We start from the raw sequence: 24,329 nt of genomic DNA on the forward strand, positions 1-24,329 counted from the left end.
TGACAGCCACACTTTTAGCACCTCTTCCTACCTGGCCTGCTGCTGCATCCTGCCTTCCAGGTACAAGAGAGGGCCAAATTCATACACCCACCCTTAAGAAGCTAAAAAGAAAGAGACAAACGGGAGGCATAGTGTGCTGTGGATTTTTTTTTTCCAACAACATATAATAACAATATCAAGTGTAATTTGCGTGGTAAAATGGTCTGCTACTGTTGGAAAACTACATAAACACATAAAAAAAGTTCCTGCTTCTGCAAGAAAGAAGCTGGAGCAAAAAATGGAAACATGTTACTGTTCCATGTTACTGTAAATCGGTTCACACTATGACAACAGATCCAAAAGGGTTTCTTCAGTGCATTGTTTTTTTGGGGGGGTTTACATCTCTTGACTGTTTTATTGTAGACCCACGAGGGGACAATAGGGACAAAGTTGGCACCAAAAAAAAAAAAAAAAACATTTTTATTTGTATTATTTTACTTCCTTTTGCATATATTGTCATTATACTTTTTACCATTTATGTCTGGCATCCCAAATGAAAACCATTGTGTTAATGTTTGAATTGTAGCTACCTAATAAAAAATGAAACATTTTAAAAATCTTTTGTATTTAACGTAAATACAAACAAAGTCAGTGGCGGGGTCGAATTATACAATGGATGTTGCAATAATGTCATAATCATTGAATTATTCAATTCCAATTTCCAAACAAAAATTTGGGATCGGTATCAATCAATACTACAATGTATTTACTTTGATTGGATCGATACCAAAATTTGAATTATGTCCAACCCAAATATTCAATTATGAAAAAATGTTATTATTAAAAAAAAAAAACATCAAAAGTGGATAGATGAAAATCCTGGCTCTATATTGCGGCTCACCACAACCTGTTTATCCAAACTGTTAAATAACAGACTGTAAGCAAAGAACAGACTCACATTGCTTTTTCTTTAACACTCGTGACCAGTTCATACAAGACACATTTGTTTGCTGGATGTAGTAAAAAATAATATGCTGAATGAGTTCTTTAATGCAATCCAGGCCACATCATTAGTTTCGGGCCCGGTGGGAGCATGTCCAGGAGAAATAGAAAAAGGCTCAAGCATGTGTCCCAGAGGTACACCTGGAGAAACGTCACATGTACTGGGATTGGGTTTTCACTAGAAATCCTACAAATGACACAATTAAGCATGAACTATCTGTACAAGGTACTTTTAATTGTCCGCATGGTTCAAAAGTGCTGAGCAGAAACCACATTGGTGGATAATGGCATTAAGAATTAAGTAATTCCTTGCTAAAACGTGGCTTACAATTAGCAGTTTTGTTACTTTTCGGATTTGCTTAGTGCATTGTGTTCAGCATTTTGATTGGCTAAACAGTCCTCCCACTTATTATTATTTGACGATACAGCCATGGTTCGTACACCATTTTCATGGCCAAATTTAAGCACTTTTGAAGGACATTGAAAGAACAATTTTCCAAATCCTCCATTATCATTAAAATAAGAAATCCAGTGTGAATTTTTCAGAGCCACGAATATATCTGGAATTTACATATGCAGTTTTTAATCTTGCGTGTGCATTAATCAAGAAATATTATTTTTTAGACATTGAGTAAATTGCAAGTATATTTTGATACAAATCTGTCCCCATATTGGATAAAAATGACAGTAATATGTGGCTTACATTTTTAACGGCAATTTCTTCCCATTGAATTTTCCACTTTTTGTGAATTTACCTTCGGGGATGAATAAAGTATCTATCTATCTATCTATCTATCTATCTACTGGAAAACGCTACCTTCATTTTTTAGATGGCCCATAATAAATTTCCATGATTGTTATGTAATCCTTGCACCAATACAAATTCCATAGTGACTTGTTTGGATGTAGCATGCAGTGTTCATTTTACCTCTGAAAAGTGATGGGTCCCTGGGACTCAAAAATCTATGGGTCCCCAAAATTTAGTGTTATCGAAGTTGAAATTGTAAATCGGCTACAAATATATAATATAAATCTATATATTGATTCAGTTTTAATCATCACAGTTTATTGGTAATACAAATCAGTTATCACTTCAAGATTTTTCAGTTCACAACAATTTTGGACATTATACCAAATAATATTGGTGAAATAATTATATTAATCTATATTTTCATTCAGTTTTTATCATCACAGGTTATTGGTAATACAAAGCAGTTATCACTTCAGATTTTTCGGTTTGCAATATTGTACATTATACAAAATACTGAAAATAATGCCATCCACTTAAACATTTTTAGCAGTGAAAGCATGGCCAAGTCTTCTTTTTGATGTCGTATCCGTTCATACTTGCCTCTCTCTTCCTGCAGCAACGGAATTTCCATAGGTAATTTGTGGTTTTCATTGTGGTTGTGCCAATCCAATGTGCTTTTCTGAAAGTTCGTATTGTGAAATAATTTATGCAATCCAGTTTTTTTTTTGGGCACAATGGGGACACGCATCACAGAACATGTAGCCTCTATTATCATCCTCTTCATAGCGTAACCAGGAATATAATTTAGTCAATTTTGGCAGAAAAGTCCTTTTCTTGCTAGGAGTATTCATTTGTTTATTTTCTTTTGTCGAGTCGTTCGCTTCGACACGCGTGTTTTCCTTGCCTTTGCGATCCTCCGAAGAATTTCTCCGCCCTTTTTTCGTGCCGGAATTATTGCCGTTGCTATCACTTTCTGCATTATGTTTTGACTTATTACTGACACTGAAGAAATGACCAATTTTGTGTTGATTTTCACCTTCCCTCGACGACAACAGCCACAACAATGACATCTCGAATCAACGAGATCTCGTTTGCCAACATAGGCGTGCAGACGAAAACTCGAACCGCGAGACCAAAACCACAATGGCGGATCTGCCTGATGAAAAGTTTGGAGTGCGGTAAATCTTTGTTAAAAATAAAAGTAATCGGGTAATAATGACATTTTTGTGTCAAAAAAGTTGCGTCCCACGTTGCACGTTGATTTGAGACTATGCATCCCCAGCAAAAATGCTGCAACTAGGACGCAGGGACGCGGGCAAACGAGAACACTGAGCATGCACCTGTCCTCTTGGACGTGACCTGTAGGGGGTGTTGGCCCTTCATAAGACAATGCCATCCAAACTAATGCCAGCTGCCATTAATCACGAGTGAAGAAGAACGGGAATTGGCAAAGCAAAGCGACCAGAAAGTAGTCTCCGCGTCATTTTTAAGCAGGCATGTTGAGAAACATGGCAACAGAATAAGCATTTACAAGCACTCAAAATCCAAGCACTTTTCAAACCTTGAAAACACAACATTGAAATTTAAGCATATCCAAGGATTTCAAGCACCTGAAAAAGACGCTGTACAGTAGTTATTTGTATAAAAAACAAAATGCCGTACTTTTTTTTTAACAAATGCTTGAGCCTGTAAAAATCCACAAAAATACATGGATCTTCATATAAACATGCACTTTTTTAAATATATATTCATAGGTCGAGAAATCATTATTTTACATTACATGAGGCACACCAAAAAGGAACTGACAATTGTCTGCAAACCTTCTGCTATGGATACTCCGCATTTTTGTCACTCGTTTTCAGTTGCACGACACAAAACAGTGACATCTAGACGTCAAATATTACATAGTGTCCGTTTAAATTTTTAGGCAAAACGTTTGTATTATTTTTACCATAATTTTACTTGTTCCATTTTATTGATTTCAAATTTGGTTTACTTGTAAAATAAGAAAAATATTCCTAAAAAGGACAAAAGTTATCCGATTTGGCAGGAATATTATAATTCACAGTAGAAAATTTAAAATTTTTCTCCTTTTTTTTTTAATCAAGTGTTTGAGTAGCATCTTTATGGTAAAATAAGAACATAAGACCTAAAATTATTTTACTAAAAAATATTAAAAATACAGTAAAATGCACACCCAAATTTTTTTTAGAAATTGTAACCTACCAAAACCTTTAGAAATAAAGTAAAATAAAAAGTAAAATAAAAAATGTAATTGTTAAAATGATTTTCCGAAAACATTTTATAATACAATACATACTTGGCACATATTTTAAACATTTCGTTTTGCGAATGTGGTCAAAAAAAAAACATTTAGAAAATACTTTTTGTTCAGAAAAAAGTTCGCTGAATTGGCTGTGCTGTCCCTGTACAATCGTTGCCAAAGCTGTGTCTGCATTATTGACATAATGTCGGATTTGTTTCCAGTGGAAGTTGGACTCCGCCAAGGCTACCGTTTGTCACCGATTCAGTTCATAACTGTTAAGGACAGAATTTCTAGGTAAACCCTTGGCGGGGAAGGGATCTGGTTTGGGAGCATCAGCATTGCATCTGTTTTTTGCAGATGATGTATCGCTGTTGGCGTACTCGAGCCTTGATCTTCAGATCTCACTGGAGCGGTTGGCAGCCCAGTGAACAGCAGTCAAGATGAAGATCAGCACCTTCGTGTCCGACACCTTGGTTTGTCAGCTGAAAAAGGGTGGCATGCTTTTTCTGTGTCAGAGATGAGATCCTACCCTAAATGGAGAAGTTCAAGTATTTTGATCACGAGCAAGGGTAGGATGGCAGGGGAGATAGACAGATCGGTGCAGTGTCTGCATCCGTGGTGAAGAAGGACCTCAGTCAAAAGGCAAAGCTCTTGATTTAACAGTCGATCCAAGTTCCTACCCTCACCTGTGGTCATTAACTGAAGGTCATGACCGGCCGAATACAAGAAGCTGAAATGAATATCTTCCGGAGGGTGGCTGGGATCTCCCTTCGAGATAGGGTGAAAAGCTTGGTCATCCAGGAGTCAATCAGTCTAGAGATGCTGCTCCTTTGCATTGAGAGGAACCAGGTCAGGTGGCTTGGGAATCTGATCAGAATGCCTGGATGCCTACTGGACGCCTCCCCTCAGGAGGTGTAGAGGCATGTCCAACCAGCACGCCCAGCCTAAGACACGCTGAAGATACTACGTATTTAGGCTGATCTTGGAACGCCTCGGCATACCGTCAGATGTGTTGTATAAAGTGGCTGGGGAGAGAGAGGTCTGGGCTTCCCTGCTGAGGCTGTTTTCCCTGCCACCTGACCTTGGATACTGAGGAAACACTAAATCCACTCAAATAAAAATATGGGCGATTTTCTTTTTTTTTTAAAGTTACTCTGTAACATATGATCATCACTACAGGGTGAAAGGTACAGAGGCTTTCTCTAGCAACTGAATCATTACACGTAATGCTATCCTAAGAAAATGTTGTAAGCATACTTGCTGTAGCGAAAACAACTCTACCACTGGGATGGCATTGAATAGACTCTCTTTGATCTCTGGTTTCCGATAAGACAGTCAACACTCCTCTTTGTTATCAGCATGAGGGCAAAACAGGTTCAAGTTTGGACTGGGCACATGCTGTTGGCCTCGGGTTCAGGTTGCACACAACAACACACATTCATATTTATGGACACTTTTGGGCACTATCACTCAGGCCATTTCTTTTGTACCTTGATGGGGCCTGACTTCTGCCTGCGTTCATATTATCCCACCAAAATGTCAATGGGCCCAGTGGCCTCCAAATTATACATCATCACGTTGGTTTGCGCAAGAACAATAAGACGTCATTATAGGTAGATGGTTGTTTTGGCGGCTGAGTAGCTTTACGAAGAGAGAAATATACAATTACTCTATTTTCCAGACTAGTCAAGTCATGTTTATTTGTATAGCCCTTAACCACAAAGAGTCTCAAAGGGCTACACAGACCACGGATTATTGCAAACCACAAACTATTATAACACCATCACCTGATCTAAATCCTACATGAGGGCAAATGATACACAGATACACAGATATTGTCATCACAAAATACAGGTTATTCATCTTCTATAAGAAGAGAACGGTAATAAATAGAAAATTAGCTGAAGAGCTGTGAGCCGCTGCGTCCATGCGCACCTAAGCCTAAGTCAGACAAGCCAAAAAAATGCATAATTAATAAAGAAAAACATGTATACGTCTTACTTGGAGTATAAGTCGCATATCGGGGAGAAATTTATTCGATAAAATCCAACACCAAAAGCATACATGACATCTTGAAAGGCGATTTAAAAAAATAAATAAATAGAGAAAACAGTATACCAACATTAAACATCCATATGTTAGACATGCATGACAGTAACATTGTAGCATATTAGGTTATTCAGATAACTCTAGTATAGAGAACATGCTTACCAAACTATCTGCTGTGTCTTATACTCCGGTGAGACTTATATGTAAAATTATTAACACATTATTATATGATTGAGTTTAAAATTTGTATTAGCAGTACTGGTAATAATTTCACATGTTATTTTCACAATTAACTGCAAGAGGGTTCTCTAGGCCTGTGTTGATATTTTCAACCTTGCCCTCTTGTGGGAGGACATTTTTCGAACAGGAAGAAGGAAGAGGCTTAAATAAACAGGCAAGTCAATCATGTAACGTTCGGATAGCGTACGAACGTATTCAGCCGATTTTTTTTCCTTCTAAATTAACGTATTTTCAAAAGGCGCACATAAGTCTAAACATTTTTTCAAATGTATGTAAAATGTATGTACGTAGCTGATGACATGATGAGAGGCTGCCGTTCACACTGCAGAGCTTAATGCTCAATTCCGAATATTGGGTGAAATCCGATGTTTTTGCAAGATCGCTCACATTTCCAACTGAATGCGACTTGTACGCGATTTCTTGTATCCCTTTGTGCAGAAAAGGACACGTGACATCGCACGCAATGAGCCCATGGTTTGCGGATGTACTCATGGATGCTAACGTCATAGTCAGGGATCAGAATGGAGATTTTCATTTTCAGCTGAAATAGCCAGGGTCCAGGGGCCATAGGCCCCGGCCAGGTCCAGGGCGGAGCCCGGTGGGGGGCTCAGGGGGGCGAAGCCCCCCTGAAGCCAACAGCATTTATCTTATTTGCTATGTGAAAATTGCACTAGAATTAATTAAATCCAACAAAACAGAAACCATGTATTTTATCTATCTATATATATATATATATATATATATATATATATATATATATATATAAATTAAAAAAATAATAATATATTGACATTAAAAGCATTGTAATATTGAACATGATCATGATGATACAAAATAATTTATTTTAATCATGTTTATAACAAATTTTAAATTTTGTTTATCCTGTTCTAAATATTGTATAAACACAAAAGATAAAATCATTTCATAAATAAATAGATTTATAAATACCTCAGATTGGGATTTTCTGTCACACAGGGGAACCAGTGGTTGACTGCTGCTAGTATTTGACGTGGAAGGATTTGGAACGGCCAATAATGTTGAACCGGTGGTGTTACTGTTAGTTTCACTGCCGATTTTAAATGCGGATCCGAGTGCATAATTTGATCGCCGGCAAGCTATTTTTGCTTTGTGCTTGTTCATTTTAGCATGATCGATCCGTGCCACACAACCTCGCGTACCATAATTGATCAGATCGACACAGTATAGACACTTTGCTTTCCCTGGAACATCACACTTTGCGATGAACTGGCTCAAAGTTTCTGTAACTTCCTCGATCTTTGCGCCGATTTTAACGTTTACTGTGACAGTCTTCTCCAGCCATGACCACTTAAATTTATTCTTGATTCCTTTGTCAATCTCGGAGACAAAAGCCTCGTCTTCTTTTCTTAGTATTTTCATATTTAATTTTTCAAACACTCATTTCACCGTTTGAAAAGACCGGAAGGAGCGCCATGTTTGAGAAAGCCAATGCTCTGAACAAAAGCTCCGCTGATTGGTTATCAGCGAACCTATCGACTAATGGTCTAAATGCTAACTTGGGGTGACGAAACAGTCACGTATCAGACCTCACCCCCCCCAAAATATTTTCTCATCGAATTTAGACGATTTACGGGAATGACCTTTGGGGTTCAAAAACAGCGGAAATCCGCGGATCCACGGAAAATTCTGATCCCTGCATAGTGCAAGCGTATCCTGCAATTTAAAAAATGATCGTGCTATCGGAGGCTGCACAAATATGAATTAAAACCAAAACATCACATTCCCTCCATTAAATGCTGTCTGTGTTTTCGCCAATGAGTGTTGATTTCTAGAACATAGAACAGTTTCCATGTTCTGCAGCCGTGAGAGAATTGAAGATTAATGATTCAAGGGTTCGCAAGTGGAGGAAGCTGAAAAACAAACTTGTTTTCCATGTGTTTTACTTTTGTAATCAATACTTGAACCACATTTTTTGATGACCTGCATTGTGCATTTTACTCATGTATATTTCGCTATAAAAGAGAGCTCGAGTGTTATGCCAAACTGCCCGACAAACTTATATGAAATAAGTGCATGCAGTCTGCAGTGCGCTTGACTATTGAGAATTGTTAATCTCTTGTTGCAGACTTTGCACTGCACTACTGAATGTACTTTACAAAATGCACATAATATTTGTTTTATTTACTGTTCTACTGTTGGTAATGAGCCTGTTCTTGGTTGAGCGACTATTTCTGTGGCAATGAGCATAAGGAAGCAATCATATTATAGTCAGGCCCACTTCTCTAAAGCGTGCCCAACTGGTGATCCATGGTACGAGTGTCCAATAAAGACATATTGTAAAAAACAACACCCGAGTCTCCTTCACCACTTAACACACATGTAGAAGCCTTGAAAAAAAAATGAAAAAGCTCAGAGACAATTTCTTCCCCAGGGCTATCACCACCCTAAACAAGAACGCAAGACTGTGAAAAGAATATTTATATTGCCTAAATATAGAAAAATGTATAACCATTTAATTTTTCTACTCTTACTTTGAAAATATGTAGCTGCTAATGTCATTGCACTTTTTTTAGTTGCGCTATTATTTTGATGCACTTACAACATAGGCCAGTCTACAGGGACTACCTTGTAAATATTTGCTAATCTGTATCTAGTTGATTGTCTTTTCCCGGATAATTTTTATTCAACGCCGACTTCTGAACATATTTTTTTAACAATCAAAGAACAAAAATTATTTAAAAGTAAGTGTTGGTAAGTATTTTCTAGGCAATAACTATATTTGATTTAATCGACTGTCGATCTGTTTACTTTTCCCTCAGTGGACTTTCCCCTGTCATGTGGACAGTTTTGTACAGCACCGTATTCTTTAAGGATATCATATAAATATCTTCTGAAAAATAACTAATGTGTTTTTCCTAGTTTTTCCCTCATCGTGTCTACCCCGTGAACCTTTTGTGTGTTAAACCACTTCCTGAAAACAACACTGATAAATCATATTACTTGTGTATTTATATAGCTTAATATAAATCTTTTTTTTTAACAAACACAAAGTCCTTTACGGGACAAATAGCCTTTGACCTATTAATCAGTCAAAAATATTATCGCCAGAAACTTCTTTAAACAAAGTATATAAAATATAAAAGCCACAAGGGATACAATATTGTGCGAGGTGATACTCAACATTTCTGAACCAAATCATTTTTTCCACAGTAATGTAGGGTCTTATATCAGCATTGTTACACGCCGCTGCCCGTCAATGCTTGTCAGAGATGAGCCGGAGCTCAACCATGACAAAAGGTGGTATTTATGAGCAGTGTTGGGCACGGTACTTTAAAAAAGTAGTTATAGTTAGTTACTCACTACTACTTCCAAAAGGTAATTGAGTTAGTAACTCAGTAACTCTATCGTAAAAGTATCTTGTTACTCGAGAGCGGAAAGTTTTCCGTTACTTTGAAATTTTACATTTTCTGAGCAAATACAAAATACCTCTGTGACATCTTTGATTGAAGTTTACTTGAAGAGATGGTAATAACGACTATATATCCAAGAAGGCGGCGCGCGCGAGTGCAGCGGCTTCAAGGGCTCCAGTTCGTCTTTTGTTTTTCAGTGTTCTTTTATCCCTCATGTTTTCCCTTCGACTCCTTTCACAACTACAATAACATCCACAACATTCCGAGGGATATACAGAGACTACCAGATCTCCCTGGGTGATCTGCCTGCCAACAACGACGGAACAAAAAAAAAGGCTGCCGGTCGGGCCTAGGCTAAGAAGGCGACCACACAGACCAGCACTCTCAAGCATGTCCCTGACCAACGCCAGATCCATTGTCCACAAAATGAGTGAAATTGAGCTGCGGATTGCCACCAACAGCTTCGTCCGAAATTTGAGTTTTTTCGTCATGACGGAGTCTTGGCTTCCCCGATGCCGCAGTCCAACTAGCAGGACGCACGCTTCACCGGCACGAACGAGACGGAGACTCCAGTAAAAACAGGGGTGGGGGACTATGCGCTACAATAACAGCCGAATCATTGACACACACTGCTCACTCGATATAGTTTCAAGCAGTATCGTGAATACCCTTCTATCCACCGAGACTAGGCTAACTGTGGTCATTGTGGTTGCTGTTTACAATTCACCGGATGCTAAAGTACCACCGGATGCTAACGTTAGCATTGCGCTAAATCTCCTGCCCGTTGCTATCAATAAACAGCAGCTCGCACACCCCGACGGAGCTTTTATCGTCGCCAGCGACTTTAATCGGGCATGCTTAAGGACTGTACTTCCCAAATTCATTCAATACGTGGACTGAGCAATTAGGGGAAAAAACACTGGACTGTGTGTACAGTAAGATCAAACATCTATTTGGATCCGGCCATCTCTGTCTGTCCCTCACCCCCTCATACACCCCCCTCCGGAGGAAAACAAAGCCTATGCAATCAAGGACAGTACAAACATCTTCTTTGTTCCTTTATCTCTTTGTTTTCTTTATCCTCACTGTAAAATGTAGTACTGGAGTGCCACGTCCAATTTCGTTGTCACAATATATTCAACCCATGTTGTAACAATGACAATAAAGGTATATTCTATTCTATTCAATTCTATTATAAAAAACATTTTTTTTGGCTTGGCTCACGAAAAAGAACCAGCTCTTTCGGTTCCTTAACATCTCTTCAGGTGCTAAGGCTTCTCATGCTAATGGTAACCTGTTTCATGTGGGGCGCAAACGCCTACCCCAAAAAAAAAACTACTTGGAGAGGGTGCTGCCAGGCTGTTCTTGCCCAAAACACACCACATGAAATGGTGCCCCGACGAACCAGGTGGTTAAGGGTTCCGTGAACCTTGATTTATCCCAACATTCTTTTTAATCTTATTTTTCTCCTTTAAGTATTTAATTACATATTTATTCAGGGGTGACACGTCTGATATCGACGCGAACAATGTTCACTACATTGCCATTAATAACAATCAAAACAATTCTAAATCTGATAAAAACATCAACTCATATCAATATGAACATAATCCACCGGCTCACCACAAATCTGCTGTTGACTTTCTCCAGGATTTGCTTCTCGTTGAGAGCCATGGACTCGCCTTTGCGCTTCTTGATTCGTTTTTTCTCCAGCTTCTTGCATGCGTACATTTTCCCAGTGGCCCGCACCTGGCACGCGCACACCTGGGGAAAAATAAAATAAAAAATGTATATTATTGTCAGCCATTGTAACAATAAAGGTGGTGTCTGTAAATTAAAAATATTCTAATTGCTGACGCCATTTTCTGATTAAATCATCATTGCCAGCCTCTGTCAAGCTGCTTGTGTGCCACGTGCACATGAATGTTTTTCCTAGATGTGCTTGAATTGATTTTTCCTTTTTCATCTTTTGTGAGGTTCTGTTGGCGTTTGGACTGGATTTTAAACAGTCCTTTTCCTACTTTCACTATTTTTATCCTAGAATAAATGAAAACAACCAACAAGCGCCTGAAACAACTCTTCTCCCTCAATTAAGCACTTTTTAGGGACAAGTCAAACTATGTATCCCACCTCTCAGTACTCATAGGTAATGATTGAATTGTAAGAAAAAGTGACATAGAACTGCGGTTCAATTTATTCTATTTAAAATCATGTTCGAGGAAATTAATTAAAGAGCAGAATTTTGAATTCCACAGAAATTGATGAGCAGGGAGTTGCCTTGCATGGCTGAGGCTTCTATCGGTGTGGTAGTGTGTGTGAATTAGTAAGTGTGAAGCACATTGTAAAGCCCTTTGGGAGGTTTACATTGAGTTGAGAAACACAATACAAATGCAGACCGTTTACATTTATAATTATATCAAAGTCAGATGCGGCCTTAGGAGCGTCGGACATTGAAAAATGTATCCCACTTCTCATTCCAGAATTACTGTAGCTTAACTGACTCGGGCCACTGTGCCCACCTGTTCCTATCACCGGATTCACTGCTCACAAGGCTGGACAATTTTCTCAAAAAATAAAATCTCCAAATTTCTTTAAGCCCATGGGGGAATTATTATCAACTGCGAGCAAAGCTAGAGTGGTGATAATTGTTTTAGTTTGGGATCTAAGTATGTACATCTGTTTGTTTGTTTCTGTGGCTATCCACCCAGGAAAAGGGGAAGGAGATTAGCTATGACCTGCCCTGAATTGGCATTCTACTCTACCAGGCCAGAACAAGTTTGGCCAGGATCACAATCTTTCACAAAACGATCATTTAATAACTCTAATGGTGAAAATGAAAAAATAGAAAATACAAATAACTGACATAGCACTTTTTTGTTGAGTTTGCAGTTTTTCCAGAAAGACATTCCACTGTCCCAGGCCAAAACAACATTGGATATCAGCACTATAGTTTACAGGCAGTCAGATAGGTGACCCCAGATGTGAAAACTTCCCAAATGGCTGACTTAACATTTTTGGGTTTGATGACACAGCAGATTTCCCAGAAAGACATTTTACTCTCTCAGACCAAAAGTTTTGACAATATTACAGTATTTTACAAGCAATCCGGTAGGTCAATTGAGAGGTGAATGCCCGTGCCAAAAAGGGAAGTGCCACCCAAAATAGCTTTGCGTCACAACGCAAGTGATGGTCTAATAATAATAATAATTTCCTTTGTATTGTCATTCTTTGTAACAATGTACACAGAACGAAATGTCGATACACCTGACCCGTTGTAGCGAGCCGATGCAGCCGCAGCCAACAGAGGGCGCCGCCATTTTACCAATGTTATAAGTCTTAGGTATGACTAGTTTTAATTGATTTTAATGACGTTACCAAAATACAAATTGCAATTGACAGAGTATAAGCCTTAAAGAAACACCATCACCTTTTACTACTTTAAATTCAACTCTTGAATGTTACATTGAATTTTTTGTCAAGTTTTAAAATGACAAAATAACAAAGAAAAATCATAATCGTATCCCGCTTCTCTCACTACAAATCCACTCAAGCAGGCAGCAATTCACCCTAAGGTGCAAAGGAAGACAACCCCTGACACATTCATTTTATTTACTCTTACAGAATGTGTGCGTAAATGTCAATAAAAGTGAAAAGTGGGATGTGGTGGGGCTGGCTTGCCTGTAAATAGCCATCCATTCACAGGCTGAGACTTCAGTATTGTGAGAGGAAAAGTAGAATAATGTATCCTTTGTAGACTATCTCACGTGTTTAAAGATAGTAAAAAAAGAAAAACCAAAGGCAGAAAACCTGCTATGAGGTCAAACACTTTAGGGCAAATGATTTGCCACACTAAGATCATTATCTTTCATGATAAGAAAATTACCATGAAAAGAAGCTCTGATTGATGGAAATACAAAAGTGCTCCTTTTTAAAAAAAAAATAGAGTAAGAAGGGTTTTTTTCAAAGTACAGTATGTATTCACATATTTAACTACATTAAACATGATGCTTGTTTTAGTTTATATGTTTTTTTCTGTTAACTTTAATTAGATAACGGATGGAATATGATTTATACTAATCAAACAAAGTTATCTGCACCGCTTATCCTCAAAAGGGTCGCAGGGGTACTGGAGCCCATCCCAGCTATCTTCGGGTAGTGGGCAGGGGACACCCTGAACTGATTGCCAGCCAGTCGCAAGGCACACGTAGACAGACAATTCGCTCGCTCATTCCCACCTAAGGACAATTTGGACCGGCCACTTAACCTGACATGCATGTTTTTGGAATGTGGGATGAAACCTGAGAGCCCAGAGGAAACCCACACAAGCACGGGGAGAACATGCAAACCCCACACAGGAGGTCTGATCCCATGACCTCAAAACTGTGCCGCACACGCGCTAACCGCTGCGCCGCCGTGCTGCCTATAAATCATATTTACAATGTAAAATGATGAATATGCTATCTGTATTGTCACTGGAGAAATACAATGTTTTTATTCTTGCCTGAATTTCTTTTGAAATCACATGCCTGCAAAGTGTGTAGCATTAGCATCTTGGCTGGAAAACAGCTGGAACAATAGCATTAAGCCTTACCTTGTTCAAGGTCAAATTTGATTACAATATTAAAAACTAAACATTGTATTTTACACATTTTTCTGAAAGGTATATCAACGCATTTTCAAAAGTGACCATTTGGAGATGACCAGTTTGCAGCCCTAAAACCTTATGTATTTTACTTTGTCCAGTTGTTAGACATTGTAAAAGAGTTGTAAATGTTAGACTTCTCTTTCCAGAATTCAATCCATGATTCTGCATGTTTGCGCTTGATAATCGTGCTAAAACCGTTAGCATTTTATTTTTGTGATTGTAACTAAGTTTTACAGTTTATTCACAAATACGGCAGCAATTACGCAGGCGAAGATAGAAATATTAGCTTGCAAAATGAGAATTCCATCGGCGGTGTGTTTTAAACATGAAATTTGAAAGTCTGCACTTCGCTGGCCGCTCCCGTAGTAAGCATAAGCTGGAGCAAAATAGAGGCTGCCTTTTTCAATAAGTACGATGCAGAGACAATTTAATCCATTCGTTTTCTGCACCGCTTATCTACAGTAGGGTAGTGGGGTGTGCTGGAGCCCATCCCAGCCATCTTTAGGTAGTGGACAGGGGATACCCTGAACTGGTTGCCAGCCAGTCGCAGGGCATACTGTACAACCCAATCGCTCATTCAGACCTAGGGACAATTTGGAAAAGCCAATAATTCAGACATGCGTGTTTTTGGGAATGTGGGAGGAAACCGTGGTGCTCGTAGGAAACCCACGCGGGCACAGGGAGAACATGCAAACTCCACACGGTGAGGCTGCAAAGCTGGACTTGAACCCGGTACGTCCGCACCCTGGGGCTGCGCGCTAACCACCCAGTCGCCGTGCCGTCCATACTATAATACAAAAAATTGTTTCTGCAGGAAGCCATGTGCAGAACAGTTCATGTTAAACGTTCCATTGATGTTCAGAAGGTTAAAAAATGTTAATACACACATATATTTCAGGAGAACTTTAGTAATAGATTTTTCTACAAAAACACTAGGTTTCTTAAATTTGTATTAGTTTCTGTATTTGTAATACTTTCTTTTTATTACTCTTCATTTGTTAATTTTCTTATGCATTTTAACTCTGGATTTTTTTTTATTAATAGATCTTTTGTGTGGGAAAAAAATGAGAACAGTCAAACGTTTTTATTAGAGCATCTCTTGGGAAAAACCCTAAGCCTTGCAACCTCACCCAGACACTAGCCTCCCGCCGCCGAGTAAACTAGGCTGGAAATACCTGCTTTAAAGAGACTGTGTGTATAATTTGAAGTCTGCTGGTGAAAAAAAACCTAAAAAAACAAACTCAATATTGATTTTTTTATGCTCATCAGTTTATGTTAGTGTAGCATGAAAATGGTGAAAGGAAGAAAAGTCCTGTTTCAAGTACAGTCCAAACGCCAACCTAAACCCCCTAAAAATGAGAAAAGAAGAGTTTTTTCCAGAGCCTCTAAGAGATGCAGGTACTTGCACGTGAAATTTAAGGAGCTTGACAGCGGCTGCAATGATAACACAAGCCAGAAGATGGTGTCAGCAAGTTTCAAATTCAGTACAGCACCTTCAAATACTTGTAGGTGGAGATATTCATATTTATATTACATAACACAAGCCTCACCCAGCTGATATATTTGTCTACCACCTTTCTGCTTGAAATACTAAAAACCTTGTGAAAGGCCTTGGCAAAAAATGAGAACAAAAATGGCACGGTTTGGTCATTTTGAGTTACTGTAGTTTGTATTCATCCTTGTGCTTTTTAGCACTCGTTTTTAGTTGCACAACAAGATACGGTGATTTCTAGTAGTCAAATAACACACGGTCTCTTTTAAAAGTTTTTGCTGTTGTTTTTCTTTTACAAATGCAACTACTTACCTCTCCAAATCCGCCTTTCCCTAAAACTCTGTATTGCCTGAATGTATTCTTTGTCACTGGTTGTCTGGAAAAAAAAGAATGCAAAGTCAAGATACTTATCACATGTCATGCTAAAAGAATGTATGTCCAGTAAATATACACAAACAGAATAACAGTCATTTCTTTAATCCCTTTACGTTCTGACAGCCCGTTGATAAACAAGGTCATGGTTTCACAATGCCACTAGTCACTGAAATCCGTCATGCCACATACCATTGGAAAGCTTAAACTCTTGGGATTCAAGACATGCTGACCATTGGTTCTAATCACAGAAACATCACGATCAGTCTTAACCAAGGCACCCACAAAGCCCAAGAGCCAGTATATCTCACCCAAAAGTGCTGTGATATTCCACTCATTAAACACAAACATGGTCTGATTATATCCACGAGAGTCCAGCAAATCCAACCGTGTTAAATATTTACTCCAAAGCACACAACAATGGCGACAGATAAAAAAATACAAAAAACGCCTAAAAGCTGTCCTGCATTGTTTGACGATCCTTGTTGTAATTAGGTTGTTTCGCTTCATGATCCCTTTAAAAATAAACAGACCTGTCAGATGATTTCCAATATGGCCGTTAGCCTCTGAACTTTTGATTTACACCACTCTCGGCCAATTGCAAGCTTTTTTCATGATCCTTAGCTTGTGACAACCGATAAGGGCCTGTATTGCAAAAAAACAACAAAACCTACTGCGAATTCAAAAATCTTTAGCCGAATGTGACCGGTTCAAATGAGGATTGACACGTTAGCCAGTAAAATTCCCTACTTATTTTTATGCAATTTTATGAGCTGTCTTCAAATCAGAGCCGAATATAAAAATGCGTTAATGCAACCCAGGATGCATTTTTACATGCGATTATCACCCGCAACTGTGCCCAACCATTAAATGACTAGTGGAAAGAAAAGTCAAACAATGTCTAAAACAAATGATCGCATAGGTTTTAGAGCTGTAAACTGATAAGTCTCCAATAGGTCACTTTTGGAAATGCTCTGACATATCTTAGAAACGTTAAAATACAATGTTTACTTTTTCAGAATGTGAACAAATTTGACCTGGGACCAGGTAAGGCTTCATGCTATTTTCCCGGCTGTTTTCCAGGTAAATGCCCATGCTACACTCTTTCACAGGCATGTGATTGCAAAAATCTTTTACTCAATGATAGTAGGACTTGCAGGGATTATTTCAGTTTGGGACAACCTGTTACTTTTCAAAAGAGACCAAAACCGTACATATTCTCCAAACGGTTCAAAAGCAGCATTATATTTACTCTGGGTATGTCTTGGGTTGGGATATTAATCGAATTTTACAGGAACATTAAGGGGTTAAACAGAAATGTTGTATCGGTTTTCTGTAAAGTGATAGGGATGCAGATTCTAGCAAACTACATACTATTGCACTCACTGACGTGTAGGACATGCTCTTACAGGCCCGCTTGAGGCACCTTCTTGTCTCACTTCCCCTTAATACAATCACCTCAAAACCTCCAACATGATGCAATCATTACACACATGCTGAGTTGTTGTGAAAGTCACTTTTATTAATTTATTTCATTTGTATTGCCTGAGTTGTGCTGTGTAAGTTAAAATAAGACATAGATATTACCTTTCTAGCCATTTCCACTGGAGGAACCTGTTGTAGTACATGCTGTCAATGTAGTCTGAGAATGGTGCTGAGCTCAGGTATTCGTGGATTAACCTGCAAGTAAAGAACAGCCAGTATTTATGCCAAACACAATCAAAAGTATGAGGTTTTATGTGTTGACATAAATAAAAAGGTGGAACTTTGGCAGTTTGATTATCCTCTAAAATTATTTCTCAGATTTGGAGTTACTTCTGCCGCGTTTGAGCAGTTCCGTTTTTAATTTTTTTCACGATGGTTATAACATGTGTAGAGCGAATAGGCCCAGCTCAACAACAAACTACCACATCCTTCTTTTTGTCCATTTTCATGTTGGCCACTGACCCAAAGTCCTTCCCCTTATTTCTATTCAAAGACAATCCTTGTCATTTCCACTGGACTATCGGGCTACGTACATTTTCGTTTTGTAAGGACCACAGACAAAACTGAACATTTGCATTTCACCCCAGTTTAAAGAACTCAGGCCTTTGTGATGGGTGGAATGACTGCACCCTCTGATGGACAGTTCCTGGACGTACCCAAGTCTCCCCACAGAGACCACAAAGTTTTTGATAGTAATGAAAACATTCAGGGATATGTATTGATTAAATAATTTTCCCATTAAAGTAAACGTGTTGTTTGGGGAACAGTCCTGCATACAGATTCTCTCTAATAAATTTCCACCCAGTGGCTTCAAAAACCAAATCTTTATGAGTGTATTGGGCCACCATCAATTTCAAACTGAGTGTCACCTGCTATTGAAAAATGGTATTACTAATTCTAAAAGTGGCTAAAGTGCGCCCTTACTTGGTAGAGTCCTTGAAGATCTCTTTGCAGGCCTCCTTTTGCAGACGCTCCGCACATCGTGCAACGGTGCTCTCGTCCACCTCAGGCACACAGTCCTCAGACTGTCATGCACAAAGTTCACAAGAGGAGATGTCCAAACACACAGCGAACCTTATTCATTATTTTCGGGGGCAAGTGTTCCACAGTTAAGAATAAAACATTTGTGCAAATAAAGTCTTCATGTTGCTTTTTTCCAACGATGCTTTGAAACATTATTCTGACCTATTTCTCACCAACATTGGGTTGCCAATATCTGCTCAGGAAGTGAGTTAACAAAAACATTCTTTTAACCACACGCAATTTCCTCCAGCATTAGTGCAAGGGTCAATGTGGCTTTTGGGTGCAAACAAATCTCATTATGTATTTTTTATGTCTGTCTATTGTGGTTGAACATTGATGAATAAATTATGAATCCACAGGAGGGGGGGGGGGACTTCATATCGAAATGGATGGGTGTTATTTAGAGGTCAACCGATTATCGGGCGGCCTGGTTATCGGTGCCAACATTCGGGAATTTGAGGGACATTGGTATTGGCACTTTTATTCATTCGAATGGCCAATTTTTAAATCTCAGATGCATCCGAGACTCTCTCCCTCTCCCCTACACCTCTCCCCTGCTCCTCCCTCTTTGTTACTCACCCCGAATTCTGATTGGTCAAGTTACCTCAGCTAACTCGTCCCGACATGCCTGTATCAGTGATATAAATGCGTGTTTGCGATAAAAGTATGGTTAACTTGTTTTAGAGAGGCACTTTCAGGTGGGACTGATAGATTAGCTCTTATCATAACATTAGTGCGTTAATCAAGCGTGTGTATTTGGGATTGAGAGAGCATAAAAAGCACACTAAAGTAAAAGTGATTAGCTCTTATCATAACATAGTTAATCAATCTGGCTCTAAAACAGGAGAGTCCTCACTTTTAATCCATCAGCTTTGTTGAAATGTTGATGCTCTTTTTGTTTTAAGTTAGTTTAAGTCATGTTGGTTGTATTTACTTTTTCATCTATTTATTGAAAAAAAAACTGACATCTATTTAAGTTTTTATGTACCTTTATACGAGTTGCTACTAAGGCTAGTTTGATTTCCTGCACAGTTAATTTTTGGTTTAGGTGCAATATTAGTCATGTCAGATGTGTTAACATTCAAATTTATTTACTGTAAATATTCCTTGTTTCTTTATGCATTTTAAGTTTTTACAGCAAACTAATATCGGCTCCAAATATCAGTTATCGGGCCCATTCTTGATACTCATAATCAGTAGCGGGCCTGAAAAACCCATATCAGTCGATCCCTAGTGTCATTGTAATCCGTTTGACAAAAGTGGACCAATCCAACATGAGAAAGCCCTGCTTGGCGCAAATCTAAAGTAAAATTGTGAGATGATTTTGGGGGTGGACCTTTGGATTGAAGAATATGTCGATGAGTTCTTGACCACATTCCTTCCTCTTCTCATCCGACGCCACCTCGTATTCTACCTGCAGGGAACATGTGTCCACGTAATGTGACTGATGCAAGATAAATACAAATAGTAGATAAATAAATACAGTAGCAAATAACTGAATACAGATATTGATAGTGTGTTGCCCACTTGCAAGGTTTAGTTAGAGTGGCCTAATCGGCCAGGCAGGGAAAGTGTTGCCCATAAGAAGTATGTAAAGAAGTATTGTACCATGTTTAAAATATATTACAATGCTAAAAAACGGATGTAAGTTCATTAAGAAGTGTTTTACATAAATATGTTGTGTTTATTTGAGCTTTAGTTCAAAAGTGTAGCAAAATACTACTTCCAAGTTTTCCCTGCTCAACATAAACAAAGACTCATACGATGGCTGACAGTACAGTCGCATGTTGGAGGATTACATTTCCAAATGCATTTATATGATGGATCAACGACAATATCTGGTAATAGTCTCAACGTGTTGAAACATTGTATGCAACGGGATTAGACACTGCACTCCAGAGTAAACATGTAATAAAGATGTTAAAGAGAAAAAAAGATGTCAGAATAAATTGCGAAAAATATTTACAAGGTAGTACTTGGAGAGCTGCCCGATTTATAATAATAGCGCAACTAAAAAAATAGTGCATCGTGAGAATAGTGCAATTAAAAGAAGAAGAGTGGTGATGGCCCTGGGGAAGAGACAGTCTCTTAGCCTGTTTTTCCGTGTTTTAGGGACCACAGTGTTTTCCATACCATATAAAAACACTAATGACCCACCAGGATTTGATTGGTCCCCGCCAAGGTTTTTTAAACCTGTATAATTAAAAAGATGCCAGCCAATGGAAGAAATCAGGCTGGAACGTTTGTTTTATTTATGAAGCAAAAAAACTGAAAGCATCTAGAGCTAATAAAGTAAGGCTTGCCTGGAAGCTGGCAAAGTGCTTCCTCTGCGCGGCCTAACGAGCTAGGATGCTAAGTGACAACCGAGAAGCTGCTTTAATTCTCTTTTCTCCATCTCCATCTTCAAGCGGGCAGGAAGCGGTCAAGAGAACGTTCGAGCAGATATTATTGAAAGCTGCTGGGAGCCCTTAAAGCAATCAGTCAGGCTGGAGCCGCTCCGATGCCTCCGGTCTATCATTTCAACAAAAATGTTGGCTAATTATAAAATATCCATCCATTATTAAATAGTTAGATGGATGCATTTATATTTGTTAATCATTTAAAAATAGGGTACTGCACACATAATCATAACTAACTAATAGTCATGACGCAGCTCAAATGGATAGGGGGGTCAAACTTGCGGGTTTCGCCAGTGCTAAACAAAGTCGCTAGGAAGCTGGTCTACCACAACTAGAAAACAGTCTAGAAATATGACAGTAACACTAGCAGTTATTAGGGGTAACAATTTCTGGATATGAGAAATAAAATTAACACTACTAACTAGAACTCAACAGATTATCGGGTGGGTTGATTATTTGCACCAATTCGCCCCTCTCAGGAAACCCGAACCGAGAGCTGGTACACGTCTCAAATCGCAAGTGCAGTCTGAATTTGACCAGCAAGAAGCCCAGTCTGAATTTGGCCAGTAAGAAACCCAATCTGAATTTGGCCAGTAAGAAACCCAGTCTGAATTTGGCCAGTAAAAAGCCCAGTCTGAATTTGGCCAGTAAGAGACCCAGTCTGAATTTGGCCAGTAAGAAGCCCAGTCTGAATTTGGCCAGTAAGAAGCCCAGTCTGAATTTGGCCAGCCAGAAGGCAAGAGGGCATATCCTAACAAGAAGAAATGGACTAAACCCTGGCTGGTCCTGACCAAGTCTCAGCTCAACAAGCAGCCAGAGAACCTTGCCAAGTCAGCAGCCAGGCTTGACCAAGCTAGCGGCCAAACCGGTGGGAGAAAGCCAGCGACTTTAGAGAAACCTCAAGCCACCAGCAGTTAACTTTTGCCTCAACACCCCTCATGCTGTGGTCCTCGTACCAGGCCTACCAGGATTCACCATTGCTTTACAGCCGAGGACATAAAGACTGGGCCGTCATCTTCATCGAAGCAGAACATTGGTGTGACATTGAAAATAACGTAATAATTAAGCCAACTTTGTTGTCTATCCAAACGGTGCTAGTTCTCAAATTCTAGTTGTCTTTGTTTTATTTTCTTATTATTGTTTTGTGTTCTATTCGAGCTTCTTCAGTAGATGATTAGTCAACAAAAAGTCCATAAATCCAAGAGTGTTTGTGTCTTGATTACAGTATATTGAATGTTCAAAACTGTTAAAAGGACTATACAAACAAACATTGACTAAAAAGAATTCACCTAGTGTGGAGCCACCCTTTAGAAGACCTAAACAAGGTTTTTCATCCATTTTCCTAACATAATGATCTAAAAACATATTTGTTGCTCCAAAAAAGGCGAGGCGAGTTTTGAAAAGAATAAACTTGCCTCTTTATTCAATTGGTCAATAAATTGTTTGTTAGAATAATTTATTTACCTCCCATATTCGCTACACTTGTAAGTCAAGAGCGTTAATAATATTTATATTTTAAAAAGTTTGTGGTAGAAAATCATATGTGTTATAATACAGTGCGCCTTATTTATGGATCAATTTTAAAATTGCAAAGTTTTCCAACTAATTTGCAGCCGCCGACTAGATTTTCCCCCGAACGCCAAGTAGTCCTTTTTATCATTTACAGGCTGGCATTGGCTTAAACGGCAAAACAAAGCCTGCAATTGGCCGAAAAAGATGTGTCAATCATCAGTTGAATCGATCACTATTGGCTAAGTTATTCGGAGGTCAAGGGGCGGATCCTTTTTATCATTTACAGGCTGGCATTGGCTTAAAAGATGAATGAGTATAGCACGTGGCTGACAGCATAGAGAAAGCATTTTTTTCTATTCTCCTGGATTTACTACCCTCACGGATATAAGAGGACATTGGCTGCACATTATTATGAACACAACGACTTTGGTGAGCTACTCCGGGTTTTATATTGTCCCTGTATCTTGTTTCAGACTGAACTTGATGTTTCTGTGATAAGCGGTGCAGGAGGTCGGTGGTTCGCGCCCCGGCCGAGTCATTCCTAAGACTTAAAAAGTGGTCGGCGGCGCCCTCTGTTGGCTGCGGCTGCATCGACTCGCTACAACGGGTCAGGTGCAATCGACATTTCGTTCTGTGTACATTGTTACACAGAATGACAATACAAGGAAATTATTATTAATATTATTATTAGATAATGGATGGAATGGAGTGTCTATTTTTAAATTAAACTCAATTCCAAGTGTTATTGTCATATGCACAGTAAAGTTGCGAGCGAAAAAGAAAATAGATACTAAGGAATGGTTGGCATTTCTTGAATCCCAAGACTTTAACCTTCCGAATGATGGAACGATGCATTTGAGTGACATCGTACGCACACCGCATCCGCACGTGTTCTCGACACGTATTTGCGTCTTTGCAAGCTTTCGGAATGTTAAGGGGGTAATAAGTTGGACAGAACTATCTGACTGTTTTGTCGACGTTCCCATTGTAGCGCCTTATAATCTGGTGCGTCTTATGTATGTCAAAAATAGGACCAAAAACCATTTTTTCGGGGTGCGCCCTATAACCCGGTGCGCCTTATAGTGCGGAAAATATGGTAATTTAACCCATGTTTATTTTGTATAAAAGGGTTTCTGAGAGCTTTTAAAGTTATATTTATAACAAATATTCTTTGGGTTATTTTTTTGCATTATTACAATTTTTTACACCGTTTGGTTAAACTGTTTGACATGCTTTTTAAATGTGTGAACATCACCAAGCTGCTGCAATGATACGCAAGGTCTGCCCTGCAGACTTCGCGAGTACTCTTTTTATTCACTGTATCAAGGCTAAAATACTCCCAAAAAGTTTTTTGAATGCATATTTGATGTTGACTCTGCCATTTCTCTATGTTTATGTTGCAGCTTGAGACAGAATCCTATTGCGCATGTGCGACTCTCAGCAGATATTATGTTCATGGAGAGAGGCCTCACTCAGTCTGTTGGGAAAACAAGTCTGAATTCCATTGTTGACTGATCGATTTATTGATTTTTGGCGACTAATCGTCGCAGCTCTACTACTAACATTTGCTGGCAAGCTACTATGTTGACCCACTCTACAGGCTAGAAATAGCATTGTGTTATGCTATTGTGACATTTATGTCCCCAAAACATTTTAATTTCATGTCTTTCTTAAAAGAAGAAGAATTAATTACTTTTTTTACAATCCAACCCACATTGTCACATT

General features: G+C 38.8%; 1 protein-coding gene across 1 annotated transcript in view; it reads right to left on the reverse strand.

Moving 5' to 3' along the window:
* Positions 1–24,329, reverse strand: part of grk6 (G protein-coupled receptor kinase 6) — a 60,806-nt gene that overhangs the window by 15,899 nt on the left and 20,578 nt on the right. Inside the window, exons 4-8 of the mRNA XM_088320463.1 lie at positions 20,030–20,107; positions 18,595–18,695; positions 17,773–17,865; positions 16,126–16,189; positions 11,300–11,440 (exon numbers count right to left, since the gene is read on the reverse strand). Of these exons, the coding sequence (XP_088176589.1) occupies positions 11,300–11,440; positions 16,126–16,189; positions 17,773–17,865; positions 18,595–18,695; positions 20,030–20,107 (477 nt within the window). The remainder of the gene's footprint in view (positions 1–11,299; positions 11,441–16,125; positions 16,190–17,772; positions 17,866–18,594; positions 18,696–20,029; positions 20,108–24,329) is intronic.

Source organism: Urocampus carinirostris, chromosome 17 (assembly GCF_059441175.1).
Source record: "Urocampus carinirostris isolate Australia breed hairy pipefish chromosome 17, RoL_Ucar_1.0, whole genome shotgun sequence".
Classification (NCBI taxonomy): Eukaryota; Metazoa; Chordata; class Actinopteri; order Syngnathiformes; family Syngnathidae; genus Urocampus; species Urocampus carinirostris.